Source organism: Orbicella faveolata, unplaced genomic scaffold, assembly GCF_042242905.1.
Source record: "Orbicella faveolata isolate gen_17 unplaced genomic scaffold, um_ofav_v1 contig_36, whole genome shotgun sequence".
Lineage (NCBI taxonomy): Eukaryota > Metazoa > Cnidaria > Anthozoa > Scleractinia > Merulinidae > Orbicella > Orbicella faveolata.
The window spans coordinates 5,565,094-5,583,842 of NW_028301565.1; the positions used below are offsets into that span (position 1 = coordinate 5,565,094).

At 39.2% G+C, this 18,749-nt stretch overlaps 1 protein-coding gene across 1 annotated transcript; it reads left to right on the forward strand.

Moving 5' to 3' along the window:
- Nucleotides 1-3,313: 3,313 nt before the first annotated feature.
- LOC110050765 (polycystin-1-like protein 2) lies at nucleotides 3,314-18,470 on the forward strand. The gene is made up of 14 exons (XM_020756726.2): nucleotides 3,314-3,613; nucleotides 3,728-3,868; nucleotides 6,049-6,489; nucleotides 7,079-7,307; nucleotides 8,695-9,295; nucleotides 10,042-10,248; nucleotides 10,856-10,981; nucleotides 11,185-11,526; nucleotides 11,725-11,964; nucleotides 12,421-13,113; nucleotides 13,392-13,628; nucleotides 14,201-15,544; nucleotides 15,871-16,036; nucleotides 16,486-18,470. Exons 1-14 carry the CDS (start codon nucleotides 3,487-3,489, stop codon nucleotides 17,946-17,948), a joined length of 6,357 nt encoding a protein of 2,118 aa, XP_020612385.2. The 5' UTR covers nucleotides 3,314-3,486; the 3' UTR covers nucleotides 17,949-18,470.
- Nucleotides 18,471-18,749: the final 279 nt, after the last annotated feature.

Sequence of the window (18,749 nt, forward strand, 5' to 3'; positions counted from 1 at the left end):
AATGAAGTTACGCTTGCTTGTGTATTTCAGTTGTTTACCCTCACTAAGGCTACTTGCATACGCAAGTGCCGTTTTCATATGGTTCTCCACATTACCACTTTTTTGCACACTTCTACATACAATAACGATGAAAAACGCTGTTAGGGACGGACCTTTATCTTTTTGAGTGGGGCTTGTTCCTTCACAGCAAAAGCGGCTGAAAAAAAATCGTGTAAGGGAAGACATGGGGAAAAATATTCGAGAAAGTGCTTTCTACTACCAAGGTCCCATTTTTGATGTTACAAAAAATCTTACACAATTTATTGCCCACCAAAGAAATCATGCGCAACCTACGGAAGAGAAGAAAAATTCATGCCCCAGAGGATAGCCAACCCCAACCCCCGCACCCCTTATCCCCGCCTCGTCAAAAAATAATGGTCCGTCCCTTATTTTAGCTACTCCGATTTGGATATCACGAAGCATGTTCTCTTGCGTCACTGTTATCCATCGTTTCTATGTAGACTATAGGCAAAGTGCGTTAGAGACATTCGTTTTCGAACAGGCTTGCGTTTCTCAATGAAAACGCGTTGCTGTGACCGAGAGCCTTCTCCGCTGAACATATTGTGGTTTAACCCGCCCTTCAATGTTATCTTTTTAGTTGCAACAAAAGCAGTATTGCAATACCTCGTTAAAAATACCTTTGGCAATCCATATTTGTGCCAAGAGCCCGCGGCCAATCCAGCGGGCATAGAGAACCGAAGGGCTCTGGGGACGAGATCAAATTTTCTTCAGAATTTTCCCGCCATTTTCCCGCGGCCTTTGCGGGAAAGAGGAATTTTTGGGGAAGAGAAATGTGTATTATTCGGCAGGTTTTACAGGTAAGGACCATGTTCATTACTTGATTTCTCAGGTCTACTTTGTCCCAACTGACACACTGAAACTTTTAGTGACTCTGACGCTTCTTTGTATTTTGCTTGCCTGTCTTGTCGGTCTGCCAGTACACGGACCTTCACGGCGCGATGTGTGCAAGAGCCAAAACGTTAGAAAGGAGTGCAAAAAGCCGATTAGAATTTAGTACTAGTACTAGCTACAATTTCGTCGTAGGCCGACTGTCGTGACTTTTGGGATAAAACCACAGCGTATTAAGAAAGTTTCGGAAATTATGATAAGGACACAAGCCTCGTAAATATGCAAGCTTCAAAAACATGTTGTGTCAACGGTTGTATGAACTGAATCAAGTCAAGAAATAATTGGTCATTCTTAAACACCTCTAACAGCTCCACTTGCATACTAGCTTTGAAGAAGATGTGCAGGCCTAGGCAAGTTGTGCCAGGAACATGCACTTTGTTGCTGCGAGTGCCAACTACACAATTTAACATGAAGCTCTGTTGCACTGTTATCTATATTGTGTGCATGACTTCAGAAGTTATGATGAATTCGCCCACTTCTCGAGGTATGACCGGTATTTTACCCAATTTAATTAATTTACACGATATATTGAACATAGAGGGTATTTGTTTAGTAACCATCGACCTATTGTATTCCCGCCCCCCGTGTATGTTACACCAAAAGATGAGCAAAGCTGTTCAGTTTAATTGCTAAAAATGTTGTGCCCTGTTGACAGTGGTTAAACTATAACATTGCAGCAAATTTGGAAAGTTGGAAAGCATCCCCAAAGCATGAAAGGGCTAACTCTCAAAATGTCAGCTTTCCGAATTTTGTACTGCATTTAACCTACAGCTGTTAAATTAATTAACCATCTGTTGGACCAAAAGATGCAATTTAAATTTTCAGCCTTTAGACTTCACAAATCTGTTCATATTAAAATGTTACTACCATTTCTATCCATTTTGACTGTTAGTTTTAAAAAGCTGAGCTGATGTTTGGATACTTGAATATATTTCATCCTTACTCTTGATTTACTTATTTCACTGTCAGCAAAACTAGAAAATTTGGGCAAAGAACAGTTGTGTAGTTTATTGCATTCTTTTGGAACTTAGTTGACATTTCTAGTTATTATTGAAATAAAAGAGCAACAACAAATGAATAAACAGAAAGTCAATAAATATCCCCCATTGGCTGGCTTTATTCAACTTTCGTCTGAAAAGCACTGGATTCCCAATTATTTATTTTGTGGCTACAATTTACATACTCAAATGATATTTATGATAGCTGATTGAGAAAGAGCCATCTTATATGAACCCATTTTTTTATAATTACATTACATTCATTTCATTACATTTAAAAAACAGGAACGTTTACACGCATACTGTAAAGTACTTACTTACATTACATACTACTTGACTCTACACCTACATTGTAGATTACACTACCACACACTACTACTTACTACCTAGTAAGTTACTTAATTACTTTACATACTACTTGACACTACTTTACATCCACATTGCATACTACACCACTACACACTAATACACTACTTATACTTAACACCCAAAAAGGAAATAAATAAATAAATGAATGAATAAACAAATAAGGTTTACAAGGCTTACAATACTACATAAGCTTTCTAACAATACAGAAAAAAGTGTCTATACAATAAATATACAATAAAAAATATACAAATAAGTGTCTCTAATAAATGAGAGGCTTTCACTTTCCTTCCTGGATTTTAAGTCAGTTGTTCTTTATGGCCATAGATCATTCAATGGATTCTATGTGATCTAATTTTATCATGAGATAACGCAATGATGGTAAATTATTGTTCAGACAACTGTTGTAGATAACTAGTTTTCCAGCGATGATATGATTTAAAAGCAACCAATGAGACCTTTTTTGCGTCAATCCAAAAATTATGTCACAGTTGTTTAGAGAATCAATAGTAATGTGCGAGGATTTAAGCCAAAGAACAACAGACATCCAAAATGCTACAATGAAATCACACCTGCAAAAAAGGTGCTCAAGAGATTCATCTGGAATTTTGCAAAAAGTGCAGAGGGGTGAATTCATTTTCATTTTGTATAAGGATTTGTTAGTATAAATTATTTGATTTATTTACTCATTATTTTATGAACCTCTTAGTTATAGTTTTTAATACTTTTAAAATAATTTAGAGTAGAGTTACTTGAGAAAACTTTTTACTCGAGTGGCTGAATGTAACTGTATTTAATATATACACAAAGCTGTGGTCTAAGGAAAGTTACAAGGAACCCAAAAGATTCCTAACTATGAAATCCTGGGCGCTCAGCACTTACATTTGTATGAAAAAGGTAAGTTTTTTCAGTCACTCAAAGACACTTCTAGGCACTTCTAGGGCACAGCCCTGATACAAGTAACAGATTTGACATTGATATTTAACTTGTTTTATACCCAGTACCCAGTGCTCCTCCAGCTAATGTCCATCTGCAGTTAGTGGGTTTGTCAACAATCACTGTGAAGTGGGAACCTGTTCCTAAAGGTTCAAGAAATGGTTTCTTGAGAGGATACCGAGTGAGATATCGACAGACTTTCAGCAATGGAACTGACGGTGAAATCAAAACTCTATTCATGATGTGGCCTGTCACTAAAGCCACTTTAACTGAACTCGAGAAGGCTTCTGTATACAAAATTGAAGTAGCTGGGGTTACGTTAGCAGGCACTGGGGTTTATTCAGAGCCAGTCACAGCTCGGACACGTAAGCTCAAAACTGTTTAATTTTAAAATTGAATGGAAGTACTTGAAATCGTAAAGACATTCATGCCAACGTTTCCTTCCTGTTTCAAATCAATGTGCTTGTTTTATTTTGCAGATGATGATCCTTGTACCTCTGGTCTGTGTCTTAATGGAGGCACATGCATAATTGACCAATTAAGTGACTCCTCCAGTAATTTGTTCCACTGTGCATGTGCTGTGAATTTCACTGGTGAACTTTGCTCAGACTTCAAGAGTGGTAAGTGAAATTTATTACTTATGGCAAGATATGGTTGGAATAACCATTGCTGATGGAAACACACCTCAATCCAAATGGTAAAGTTTATTACTTTTCAGTCTAGTCAGGGTCAGTTTCTTAGGTCCATACCAGTTCAATATTTCTGTACTCCTTCCTTTGTTCCTTAATTCTGTTTCTTCGTTCTTCAATCCCCAGAGTCCGTCACTCCTTCCTTCCTTCCTTCCTTCCATCATTCCATTCTTCCATTTATCTATCTATCCATCTATCCATCCTTAAATGTTTAGACGACACAAACTTAACATTCTCAAGTTTCAGTCTGCCAGTTTTGCAAGATAAAATGAGTAAGGATCTTAAAGAAATTGCCATCTGGCCTAATGTGAACAATCTTACCCTTACTCTGCTGAAGACAGATTTCATTTTAAGAGATCGGGTCTAGACAGAGAATTGCTGCTCTTGATGGTAATATAGAACTTTCCTTGTCCAGTAAGGATATAGGGCAAGTGGAATCCACTAAATGCTTAGGTGTTAGTATTGATAAGAACCTGATGAAGTATGTCCACTTGCAAAGCATAAAGTGACCTCTAATTTAAGAATTCTGAAAAAGGTTAAGCCATTTCTAAAAAGTGAGAACCTTGTTTTATAAAGGTCAATTATTGAACCTTATTTCAGTTACTGTTGTATAGTGTGGGATTCAGTAGGTGACACTTAAAGCAACAGTCTCTAAAGGCTTCAAAACAGAGCAGCTCATATTATCACTGGTGCTTCATGTTCTAAACCCTCTAGGGAAATTTTTAATGAATTGGGCTGGACCCAATTAAATTCCATGAGGCGATTTCACAAGGCTATTATGATGTTTAAAATTGTTAAAGGCTTGGCACCTCCATACCTTACCCAAATGTTTACTTTTAATTACACATACCCTAAATAATTAAGGTCTGAGATCTTCCAATTTCGACCTTGAACTGCCTAAATGTAGAACCAATTGTTACAAGAATAGCTTTGCATTTAGTGGCACTAAGGGTCTGGAATGCTCTCCCTCACCATCTCAAAGAGGAAACATCTTTGAATAAGTTTAAAAGTGAGTTAAAAAAAGGTTTACTACTGGCATCAGTTTAGACAACTAAATAGTTAGCTTCACCTCGTTGTAATATTTGCTTCCATAAGTTGCTTATATTTCAAGCTACTTGCTGTAATAAACTAGTGATGCATGTAATTGGGAATTGTACAGATTTTATGGAAACCAAATAAAAGATTCCATCCATCCATCCCTTTTTATTTATTTATTTATTAATTTGTAGAACTTATTAATATATATTTAATTAATTAATCATTCATGTGTGCATTAATTCATAATTCATATTTTATAATTTTTGAAACTTCACTTTTTTATTTATTACTATTTATGGCATTTCAAAGTCATCTTGACTTAATTATCACGTGGAGAAAATAATGGGGTTAAGATGACTTCTAGTCTCCTTTCATTTACTTTTGTAAGTAATTGTGGTGAAGCTCCTGTGCGCCAAAGGGACGTGAGCAGAGCCCCATGCCTTACAAAATTTGTCACGTGACTGTCTGTATGTGCGTACATACATCCATCCGTATGCCAATAGCTTGAAGAAATAAGAGAGTAGCACCATAATATACCATAGCTACATCTTTGATTTTGGGCATCCATGTTATGGTTAACTGACAGCTGTCAAAATAAGCTATCTGTTGACCAGTATCACGTGACCATATCATAGGCTCAGGTTTAGAGCTCATCAAGGTCACATGTTTTTTTGAAGTTGACCGCTGACCAGAGACTGGTTTTTTGATTGGATCGCGGGTTCAAGTTAGGTTATTACCCTGGGGGAGAAGGAGGGAATATGTGCAAGGCAAAATTTTGATGCAAATTAACCCCTGGCACATTGTTGACTTTTCTCCCAACATGTTCCTTGCACAATTGTCTTCTCGGTTTTTAAAATTTAACTGGAAAAAATGGCAAAACCCCTAGCTGACCAATTAAATGCTCACAATTGATCATTTTTTGAGTTTCTGATCCAAGAAAAACAAATACTCTTGTTTCTTTATGGTTAATTACTTATTGCAGTCAGGAGCTCCGCTTTAGGCTTGGCTAAATCTATGTATAATTTATTCATTATATATTTACTGATTTATTTATATATATTTACTTCAATTAGACCTTCCATGCAACAGCCCAAATGTGAGTCTCCCTAGTTTATCTCCAGATGTTTCTTCAGCCTCAGACATTTACCGTTCAAGCCAGTTTATAATCCAGTCTGTTGTAGGTCTCGATTGTGAGTTGTCTCCTAGAACCACATTCATATGGAATGTTTACCAACTTAACGCAGAAGAGATACCAGTACTTTCAAGAAACAGCTCCCCTGAGCTGCGAGTCACCCCACGTTTATTACCAATAGGTGTTTATTTGGTACGACTCACTGTTAACATGCTGGAAACACCGGTGTTTGGGGTCGGTCAAGGTTATTTCAAGGTAATCAGTAGTCCTCTGGTTGCAATCATTGCTGGGGGAAGCAAGGTGGCAAGAGGATTCAATAGGACTCTTGTTTTTAATGCTTCCATGTCATATGATCCTGATGAGGGGAATCAGCATTTATTAAGTAAGTAATTTAATTTATTAAATGGTTGCCATTTTATAATACTGATGTTATTAATTCTGTAAATAACATGCAAAAAAAAGTTGTCTGATTGATTGATTGATCAGACAATCTCTGTAGTTTTGGTGAATTCACAATATTAATGCTTGACTTTCACGATTTAGCATATTTGGACTTGTACGTAGAATTAATGATAACTTACGGAATTAGCACTTTGGACTACTTGCACTTATAAATGAAAGAATGCACTATCAATGACAGACTGACAGGATGATCAAGACAGACTACTGGAATAAACTGACTGACTGACTGACTGACTGACTAACTGATGAGACCTGGACTAAATGAATGAATGACTGAATGAATGAATATATGACTGAATGAATGAATGAATGAATGAATGAATGAATGAATGAATGAATGAATGAATGAATGAATGAATGAATGAATGAATGAATGAATGAATGAATGAAAGGGAAAAGGAGTGACACATTATATTAATTAATTATTGATGAATTCATCAATAATTAAAAGATTATGATCATCGTCATCATCACCACCACCACTAATTTTACTTGTGAATCTTTCACAGCTCTCAATTTTACATGGTTGTGCAGACAAGAGTCAGGTCAAGGAGACTGTTACAAGACTGGTGACATTAAGGTAGAATCCAATGAACCTTTACTGAAATTAAACAGCAGTCTGATGATGGAGAACAGTTCATACTTTTTGACAGTTTTTGTTAAGAAGGATGTGAGGCAAGCTGAATACACTCAGGAAGTGTTTATTGTTCCAGGTGATCCACCAGAAGTACAGATAAGGTTTGTTACATGTATGTAATAGTTAATTACATTGCATTAAATTAAATTGTAATAAGGCTAACTCATTATTCTTTTTTTGATCTAAATTACCTAAAGAAGACATCACATAAAATTATAAAATTAAAAAATTGAAATTTAGAAATAAAAGTATAAAATTTTGCTAAATTATATTTTCTGGGGAATCATCTGCACAGCATTGTCAAGGTAACTGGGTTACTTGCAATACCATTTAGGAGATAAAAAATTATCGCATACTGCAATATTGCACTTCAAAATGTCCTTGTGGTGATGCAGGCATATGCAGAGTATGTTTTCAAAGTAAGCCACTATAAACAGGAACGTGCCATCAGGGAAAGGAAACTGAAGTTTTAATAATTCCTTTGTCTTGGGTGTGGCTCTTAACTGGGTAACATTACTTGTAAGAGTGATCGTTAACAGAGTTAACTGTATTGACTGCTGTGCAGTGTTACCTTTGTTAGGAGTGAAACTGAACAGCATCCATGCCCCTCAAAAAATGTATTCTGGTACTTTGTAGGAATTTAAGTCTTTTAATATTGAAGCCCCCTCTGGCATGGGGTGGGAAAAGGGATTGATACTGATAGGCCTGAGGCCAGACAATTGTGGAAGTAAAACTATAGAAAAAATTACCTGGTTCTAAGTTCCTCATAAAAAAACCCAGTAATTTTAAAAGACCAGGGATGCCTTAAGCTGCCTGTACCATTGTTTACTGACAGAAAAAAAAATTCTTTACTGACAGTTTGAAGGCGGTTATGAATTACTGCAACAGTGGTTTAATCATGGAGAGCTTAAGGTCAAATAATACCTTTTTGAAACATCTTATTAGCCCATTGAATGTTATCTTTATTGTTTCCTTCTTTGAGTGGTTATCACTTGGAAAAATGGGTCAACCTTGGAAAAAAAAACACTTAGAAACATCAGCTAAAAAGACTTAATATCTCCCCTGAGGGACTCCCCCATGAAAAGGTTGGGTATCTCAAAGTCTCGCTTAGAGTGTAAATCAAGGATTTTGGTCTCAATTTAAGGGTGTTCAGGATGAAACGCCACTATTGTAAACTGTCAAAGCATCTTTTTAGGGTGCACTCGAAGTGATGACAATTAAAAAACATTTTTTCCGTTTTTAGGCAAGATTTTCACCACTCTCTGTAGTCCGGTCTACTAGCTCGGGCTACCTTCCCGAATAGCGGCTGGAAATCAATCCTATCTTTTAGGTGTCAAATAAAGCTCAAGCCACGCCCAGAATTGTTCTCCTTTAGGGGTTTAATTCAAATTTTCTGACAAGCATCCTCGACTTTTAATATGGGAGTTCCACCGGGCTAAAAATTCAGCCAATCAGAGTCTCATTCTGTATTACCTTGTAATTTAACAGCTGCGTGGATAACTGTGATGTTAAAATGAACCCATCCGGTAGAATTGCTCTACAAGGAATCTGTGCGGGCGCTTCATGTGGAGGCACTCTTACTTACAAATGGTCCCTTTTCCAAGACACAAGCAACACCTCCAACAAGACCCACTGGGCTGAGGTCTCGGAAATACAGCAATTGTTAAGTACCAGATTGTCATCAACAACCCTGGTCACTTACCCTCGAATATTGGCGCCAGATGTCCGGTACAAGTTTGTGTTGACTGCCCAACGGCATGGTGGATATCCGGGATATTCCGAGTACAAGGTGACTGTCAACAGTCCCCCTGTCGGGGGAACGTGTGAAGTCAGTCCAGCATCCGGGGTCACTCTTACAACAAAGTTTACTTTTACGTGTACTGACTGGCAGGACCCTGATCTTCCGTTGCAATACGAATTTGTTTACTTCACAAATAACGACCTTCTGAATGTGGTCTACCAAGGGGTGCAAACAAGTAAACAGACGAACCTTCCTCTTGGGGAAAAGGCAAATAACTTTACTATTGACTTTCGAGTGCGAGTGGTTGACATGTTTGGAGCCTTTACTGAAGTGACGATTCCTGTTCAGGTAGGAAAGACTTACCACTGAATAAGAAACTTTACAACACAATTTGAAACTCTTCAAAGGCCCTGTGCACACTAACGTTGCCACAACCTCGTCTCCAGATCACTACCGTATTCGCAGCGTTTTTCCTTCTGATACGCTGTGAGAAAACAATTCAACCGTCATTGACGCATGTTACAGATAGACGCGAGAGCGAAGTTTGCCGCATTTCTGATTTCAGAATGTCTCCTTTCTGTACAGCGTTTTCAAAATTATGCTTTATATGCGATAGGCGTCAACCAGTTTTTTTGTGTGAACGGCAGAACTTTAAGAAGTTGGCTTTTTCAAACGATCGAAAACGAATTAATCTGGTTGGGGCCAACGTTTACAGAAAAGTGCATACCTATAAGGAGGTTTGACAATTTTTGACAATGCTCAATGCTACGTTTTGAGTGTTTCGTTTCAACGGTTTTGGTTTGGCTGTCTCATAATAAGTGTTTAAGCTATTTTTTTCGAATGAAATTCATTATGATTCCCTTCCAAGGATGGGATCTGTAGAGTGTATACAGGAAAGAGAAGTTGACAGGATACAATTTCAAGCGAAAAACACTTTTGTTCAAGACTCTGTTATAAAAGTGTTGTCTGGATGATTCAACATCATTGTTCTCAAAATACGTTTTGATTAGTCATGATCAGTTTTCTTCCGAATGGCTTGGTTCAAGTAGCCGCACTGTAATACTGACCTGGCGTTGTTTTCGGTTGAATAACAGGTGACGGAACCCAGGCTCGAGGCGGCAAATCTGATGGACGTTGTCTCGAACCTGACAACTGGAGACGGAAGTGAACTGACTTCTTTAATCCAGTCAGGTGACCTGTCAAGTGCTGTTCAATTGGCTACAGCAGCCATTGCGGCCGTTGATGTTGCTGCACAAACTCAGAGAGAGAATCAGGATGATCAGACTGAGAAAAGGATTGCGGTAATTCTCGTTGAGGAAACTCGACCTTTTTATAAACTGCAGGGAACGATGACTGTGGTGTTGTAACTGCTTCTGACCAGTATTACAATGGCACTTGATTGTTGTCTAGCAGTTACTCAGGCAGTGACAGACCATGACGAATGAATCGTTTTAGAAACTAACACGAAAGGTTTTTGAACGAGGTATAGGTCAAGAGTCAAGTACAAATTTGCCCCGTGAAAACGAACATTCAAACAACTAGAGGCACGTTTTCAATACGCCAGGCATCTGTTCCTGCTTTGGGATTTTGGGATAATGTTATGTTAATACTATCTCAAACTTGGTGACAAAATTGCTATATGTGCGGCCAGCAACCCGTACATATAAAGAGCTTTATTAGGATATAATAATACAGGTTAAGAGTGCATCACACATCGGAAATAACGACAAGCCCAACTTGCTCATTCTGTCTATTCTAAAATAAAACCTGGTGTACTATCAACCCTATTTTTTTGCACCAGGTCTCTCATCTCGAAACAACGGTATTAAAATATCTTATACCCAGCACTAAATGATATCCGGTGCAATAGCGTAGCGCATCTTTTCTCGTATATTTTTTTCTTGGCAGATGAAATCCAACATCGTGCAGCAGTTATCAGCTGTTCAAGTAGAGACTGTGGCTAGAGTCCAGCAGGTGTCAAATGTGATTGCTCAGGCAACTTCGGTCATCAGTGAGGTTACGGTCGAAGCTCAGGTAATTAAAAGACACTGGAACGGTATCATAATCACATTGCATCGGTTTATTGATGATAACGAGACAACACATCTCGGAGGTAGTCTTCTTTGCAACTAACAGCTGTGTTTCGTCCACCTCTTGACATTTCTACTGCTGCTGATCACTTCAAAAGCAATGATTTAATAGCCTATCGTTTTTCCTTTTTCTTGTCTACTTTTCAGAAGCTTGCAACAGACGCTCTTCAAAAGATGACTGTAGTGTTTAAAAAGGAATCTACTGCCGGGGAAAGTTACGAGACGCTATTTGATGGTGCCAAGAGTCTAGTGACTGGTCTCGCAAGCATTCTACGAGTGTCATCACATGAGGCAAGAATATACGATTCTGAGTCGCTCCATGAGTCTCCCACCAGCGACAGCTTCATAGCCGCGCCAGATGCGCAAAACTTACGCAAATACCAGACTGAACGAAATTATGGAAAAATTAAGACTTCATTGTTATCATATCTCTTATTAAAAAGGATGAAAAGAAATGCAGATTATGGAGAGTCTGAAGCACAGCCGCAGGTATGGTTTTTTTATTGAATAGGACAGCGATATGATAGTAATCATGGGAATAATGAAATAAAAGAAACGAAACGACGAAAAAGCAAGGTGGATAGGACAATTCCAAGCACTCCCATATCCAAACCCTATTTATGACAATGTTGTGTGACTAAGTCGTTTAGTCGAATAAGGTTTTCTTATATTACATGCATTTTCTAGGCTAAAAACCAAGTAGGGAGTATCTTCTACTCTCTGGAGGAAGTCGGAGGCACGATCTTGTCCCGAACTCTCGTCGGAGAATCGCCGAGTGAATTTTCAACGCAGTCGATGTCTCTGCTTGTTTCCCGAGAGGATCCTGGCTTGCTAGCTGGTTCTGTTTTGTCCAGCAAAGGAAGTAGTTTCACTTTACCTTCAATTCCAAACTTGTTTGGTAGTGACACGCAGTTTGTCGATAGCCAGGTAGGCACGAACTAGTACTGGTAATATATACAAATGATGTCATGGTACCCTCGAGCACTATTTATTATTGTTAGCTCTTTGTATATTTGATATCTTGCTTTTGAAATTGTGATCAGTTACCCCAAATCAGTGTTTTACCGTGATGTTAAATGTAACGCGCAACATCTATTTGATTATTTTCGGTTTTCTCAGTTGCTCTAAAGGTAAAGGGCAGTTAAGATTAACTGTGTATCTATGTAAAAATGATATGCCTTAGTGAATAGTTATCTGTTGCATACTGAGATACTGAGAGTAAGAGTGATTTTGGGAAATGTTTTTGGAAAAAAAAAATGCCTTGCTTGTTTTGCACCAGTGGTGATTGTTTTCCCATATCTATGTTATATCACGCAAAATCGATGAAACCGGTTAGATTACGTTCAACGAATTAAAGATATGTTTTCTCTCGGCACCTGACAGATGACTACAACGAACTTCATGCCTTTCTCCTGGGACTCCTCTGGTGCACGAGTGACTACAGGAGTGTCAAGCCTTGTACTAAAGAACAGCACTGGACATGTTTTAAATATGACAGAACTGGAATCTCCGATATCTATCAAGCTTCCTAACACTCATGATTTGACAAACAGTTCCCGATCCCATTACGTTAAAACAAACAGAACTGTTTTCCACAAGATCAATGTAACGCAGTCAGGCATGACTCTGGTGCTAAAGGTGCGTCCAGAAAACAACGCAGCAGAGTTCTCGATGTCGGTTAAATACGGGGAACGGCCGTCTCCTAGCGACAGTGACCTCAATAAGACAATACCTGATTTTTCATCGTGCGTGTCTATTTCATCTGGGTACGTGAACTGCTCACGCGATCCGTATACAGTGTTGGTAAATAATGTTATCGCTGGGAAAATAGGATACTATTTCATTGGGATAACAGCTAAGGCAAAGATTTCTGGAACATCTCGAGTCAAGCGCTGGCCAGGCCCGGGACGGTCAAAGAAGTCTTGTGTGCAGTACAAGGAGCCGCCCACTGCAGGTGCCACCTATCACGAACCTCAGTACCTCACTGGAGATGAAAACTACACCATACAAGTGATACCAGCTGCTTGTCTGTACTGGAACAACGAAGCGTCTGAGTGGACAACAGAAGGATGTGAAGTGAGAAAGGGACATTATTATAACTGTGTAGAAGTAGAAATTGGTCATCACCCCAAGTCGGTCGAGTAGGTCCTGTCGTGCCCTTAACTATAGTAAATATACTATAGAATGTCGCGATTTTTTCTGTTTAAACAGTGATGCATAGTTTAAGACCTTTTTGCGCTGATTTGCTTGAATTAAGCAACTTTTAGCATTGCAAGCCTTCTCCTCTCACCCTCCTTTCCCTTCACACACGCATCTACGTCTGCACTTACCTTCAGTGGATTGTGTACTTTCAGGCAGCTGAGACAACAACCCAAGACTCCATTCACTGCTATTGTAATCACCTGAGTTCTTTTGGAGGTCAGTTGCTTGTGGCGCCGAATCCCATAGATTTTGATCAAGTATTTTCTGAGCTGACTCGCCTTTCAGAGACTGGAAACGTAGCTGTTATAATAGCGGTAAGCTGTGTATTTGGACTCTATCTGCTGCTCCTGCTCTGGGCTCGGAAGGTTGATAAGCGCGATCTTCTTAAGGTAAGCGGATTTTTTTTTTTTTTTTACTTTTTTACAACACTATTCGAAGTCATAATGCAATATTTAGAAGGTATGTAATAGTCAATAGATAGCAATTAACTGCGAACAGTTAGGGGAAACAAAATCGTAGATATCTTAACTACAAATATCATAACGTAGGCATGTCTCCATTCAGACTATTCTAGTATCCATTTTGAGGGGCTATTTATTTTTATCATAGTTGTTGCATTCTCAAACTCATTAATAATTCATCAAGTTTAAACAAAGGAAATCCTGACGGAGACGGTGTTTGGATATCTGATCTTAATTAGAGTTTTTTCACTTTTTTACTATTATGATTCTCTGTGTTTGAACACATTTCCGAACACCTCGAAGGTGGTGAAAAATATTCGTATTTTCAACTCTTCTTGGTGTTTGGAAATGTGGTCAAACACAGTCTTTCGTGTTTGATATATTGCGTGAGATCACTGTTACGCCTCTTGGAGTATTGACCGAAATTTTATTTCAGGGCAGGAATGTATAGAATAATTACACTTGGTCTTGCTTCATTTTCTTTCTGTTTCCTACCGCAGGTGGGTGGGAGAACATTCTTAGGTGTTCGTTCAGCTTCGTCCAACGTCTACGAGATACAGATATCTACTGGCATTTGGCGTAACTCCGGTACTACTGCAAAAGTATTTATTATGTTGGAGGGCGAGCTGGGTTCTAGTCGACCTTGCCATATGAAAGATGACTCGTGCATTGTGTTCGCAAGAGGGAGCATAATCTCGTTTGTCCTTTCCACCCAAATCAACATTGGCCCTGTTCGGAGTGTACGCGTGTGGCACGATAACTCAGGCACCAGTCCCTCGTGGTTTTTGAACCACATCAAGGTCTGTAACGTAACCACTCAGGAGCACTGGAACTTTCCGTGCTTCATGTGGCTGGCTGTGGACAAAGGTGACGGTTTAGTCGATCGATCCCTTAGTTACTCTTCAACAGCCGATAAAGGAAGGGATTTTACACTTTTTGTGCAGAATAGGATAGCTGAAGAATTCAGCGACGAGCATCTGTGGTTTTCTGTCGCAACAAGACCTCCGAGATACCGGTTTACTCGAGTACAGCGGTTGTCATGCTGCCTGTCGCTAATGCTGAGCACCATGCTGGCTAGTGCCATGTTTTACGAATTTGACAGCGGGGCGGACAGTACCCAGGGCTTTCTTAAGTTGGGCCGTTTTGTCATAAACCTGCAAGAGTTTATCATTGGGTTGGAGAGCCATCTTATTATTATACCAGTTAATTTGCTGATCGTGGGAATCTTTACCTACACAAGGTCACCCATTGAGAAGAAACGGTTGCAAAAGAGAACTGATAACTCATGGATACCCGTGAGGAAGAGATGTCAATTTTCTCTTCCACACTGGTTTATTTTTGTTCCCTGGCTACTTTGTATTTTGTTATCGGTTTGCTCGGCTGCTTTTGTTGTCATGTATAGTTTACAATGGGGTGCAGACACTAGCGAGAGTTGGCTGATTTCAGTGGGGATGTCACTTTTTATGGACATATTTGTATCAGAGCCTCTAAAGATCATTTTCGTTGCCTTCATGCTGTCGCATATTTGCGCGGCAGGGCGGGTTGATCAGTCCTCTCAGACGAAGTACCTAGTCGATACGGTTACTGATTTCGACGATATCAAACTAAGTGGGATAGACAATGAAGAGGAAGATGTTGGCATACCGAAGCCGCCGAGCAAGAGACGACTACGTCATGCGAGGGCCACTCGAATGAGAGAGCGTTATATGTATACAGCTCTAAGGAATATGGTGTCTTACATTGTGTATTTTTGGATTCTGATGGTTGTCTGTTACAGGGGACGTAATGAACACGGGTACCTGATGACCTCGTCCATGAAGAAGACGTTTGGAGAGCTTAGCAATGTACGTGTACGCTACAGATAAACGTCTTTGTAATTACGGTCTCTTAATTTTATGGGAAAACATGGCAGCTCAAAAGAGTACGTCATCCCTTTTCCTGTGACCGTATATCGCGCAACACCTTATGTCATTGTTCATGTGAAACGAAAACTCTTATCATTTAGACTGACATTCTTGTAACCAGCATCTACACCTGCATTATTTTTTAAAGTAAATGAAACCTATCTTTTGCAAGTTTAGGTAGATAATTTTCTAGTCATTGTTTTATATCAGCATTTTATAAAGCTAGCATTATTTCTTTTCTGTTTTCATGTTTAACCGTTTTCTAGATTTCCAGTCACATGAACACGTGGGACTGGGTACGAAACGTTCTAGTACCGGGGCTCTATGATGATGGAAAAGACCTTTCATCAGTTAGTTCCGGTCCATACGTCGGCGATGGTGACGCGGTTCTCGTTGGTATGCCACGCCTCCGACAGCTAAGGGTCAAAAAAGGTATGTAATAGTTGTTTTTGCTCACAAATTCGAGGAGATCTAGATATTTTCTCCATAGATATTTGCTAGACAACGCGGATGTATGAGTTGGTTTACTCGGTTTGGAATATTTACCTTTTTCCGAAAAAGGAGCAGTACCTTTTATAAATATTTGGAATACGTAAAGAAAAGGTAGTCTCTCGGTCGAGTTTTTGGCTCCGTAAACCAGTCAGGTATAAAACTATACCACCATGCCTATTTGTACAAATAACTCGAAGTTATATACCCTTGCTTTGTATGAGAGGCGGATGTAACCAATACGAGCAGTCGAGTTGAGGATAAAACAGCTACTGACTTATTTTTAAGTCTTCAGTCTGTCCTCGTGCGAGTTCAGTGTAGAAATTCAGTGAATAAATTCCACCTGTTAGACGCATACTTTTTATTATTAATGATGCTTCTTTTCATTGAAGATTGCTGCTACGTTGTAGATGAAGTACGAGGCCTGTTCAACTCGTGCGTTGCTTCGTATACATACAGTAATGAAGACAAGACCGCCTTCTATCAACCAAAATGGCGCCCATTCTCTTCGTCGGAAAACATGTCAGTTGCCCTGCTTGACCAGATCTGTCCCAGCGCGTGGCGTTATTCATCCCCCACGGAAACACAGATTCTTCCTTTTCGTAGTTATGGTCCAGGAGGTTACATGGCAGAGCTGGGCTACGACAAAAACACTGCGCTGAAAGTGATATCCGAACTAAGCATGTTTAACTGGATTGACAAGTTTACTAGTGCTGTAATAGTTGAATTTACAGTTTTCAACCCTCATGTGGGTCTGTTCAGCACTACATGGATACCTATCGAGTTCTCACCAAGTGGTTATGTGGCTTCTAATCACATGATTCGTACCATGCACGTGTACGACCTTGGTGGTGGCTACAGCGCTGTTACTATACTCTGTCAATTATTACTGGTGATTTTTATTATGTACTTTATCGTCGTGCAAACGAAGCAGATGATTCAAAACATTCGGCTTCACTTCTCTCAGTTAATCAACTGGCTGGAACTTGCGCAGACTGTAACAGTCATTGTTTTTGTTGTTACTCACATTTTGAAAGAAACGGAGCTCTTTGCAAACACGGCGAAACTCAGTAAGAACATTTTCCAGTTCCTCAGCTTCGATAGAAGCGTTTTTCTTTATAACATGGAATCAGTGTTCCTGGCCTTACTGATGTTCTTCAACACTTTTAAGTTACTGTATTTACTCAAGTTTAATCGCCATGTGCAACATTTGTTCCATGTAATGAAGAGGTCTGTTCTGGAACTCATTCACTGCTCGCTTGGATTCGCAGTGTTTATGTTTACATGTATTCATGTAGGATACCTTGTGTTCGGGACGCACCTTTACGGATATTCTTCTCCCTTCAACGCGTTACAGTCTTTCCTCGTCCAGGGAGTCATCAATGGCGAGGTTGACCATTTCCACGACTGCTGTGCAATTATTGGTCCTGTATACATTTTAGTTCTAAATCTGGGTGTTAATGTTGTCTGCATTAATCTCTTCATTGCTGTTCTTATACAGAATTATGGAATTGTTAAACGACTTTCCAAAGGTAAATTTAGTCTTGGAAATTTCATGATTATAAAGATGAAAGAGATACTTGGTTGTATTGGAGATCAACCAAAACCACGCAAGAAGAAGAAACGCACAAAAAGGCGAATCCCTAAAATCGAGGTTCCTGACATTAAGATCACGGACGATGCATCTGAGCTGGTGGATGATTTAGCGAGACAGACGAGACGGATCAGACAAAGCCTCAATGAACTGTATGCCGACGACTTTGGCGAGGACTCCGACTTGTTTTCTTTGTGGCTTGAAATTCACACGAATGTCAAGGAATCATCTGAGGATGCAGGATACTGCGCGCTTGCGTAACTAACACAGTTAAATGATGGCCTGTGAGTTAGATTTTAGGCATCACTTCTGTAAAGAAAGCAAGTTAGTGGAACACGAATATTTTTCTCAAGTGGACATAATTATGGAGTTTTTTAGTCTTCAAATCTCCTCCAGGAAAACGAGCTTTGGTCAGCTACTTACTTACCAATTGGTGATATGAATGAAGTACGGTATTGAGATCTTTTTCAAATGACGGGATGAAATCGTTTCTGTTTTATGATTTGTGAGGACGTTTTCTTCGTCATGCAAAACATTCGACCGTTTCTTGTTTAATTAATTCTTTTAGATTCATTTAGTGTTTTCATTCAGTTCTAACGGTTTTTACAGTTGGTGTGTTGTCTTGAGATTTTACGGACTCAACCTATGTAGATGTAGAATTTAGCCCAGATCATTCCAAGCAACTTATCTAGACAGTTGTGAAAACTGATCTCCGGAAGACTGGTTAAAGTTGGAAGCGGTTTTATCAGTAAATGTCTGTGTTAGCTTGTGGCTGCAGATAAACTTGTGTGTTGTCCATCTCTGGCTTTGGGAGATCACACACCGCTGGAAAGGTTTGCTTTCCTAAACCAATAGTATATTGGTAACACAAAAGTCCAAAAAATGACTAACATAATCAGATATTGTAAGTCGTGAGTGTTATTATAACACTCCCATAAAAATATAAAAATATCGCAAAATGGCGCTATTACGTTGGCAAAATAGTGCTACTGTACTATACGAAGATTATGCTCGATAATCTCCCCCTCCCCCTGTAGTGTTATACTTGACAACCCCTACTGC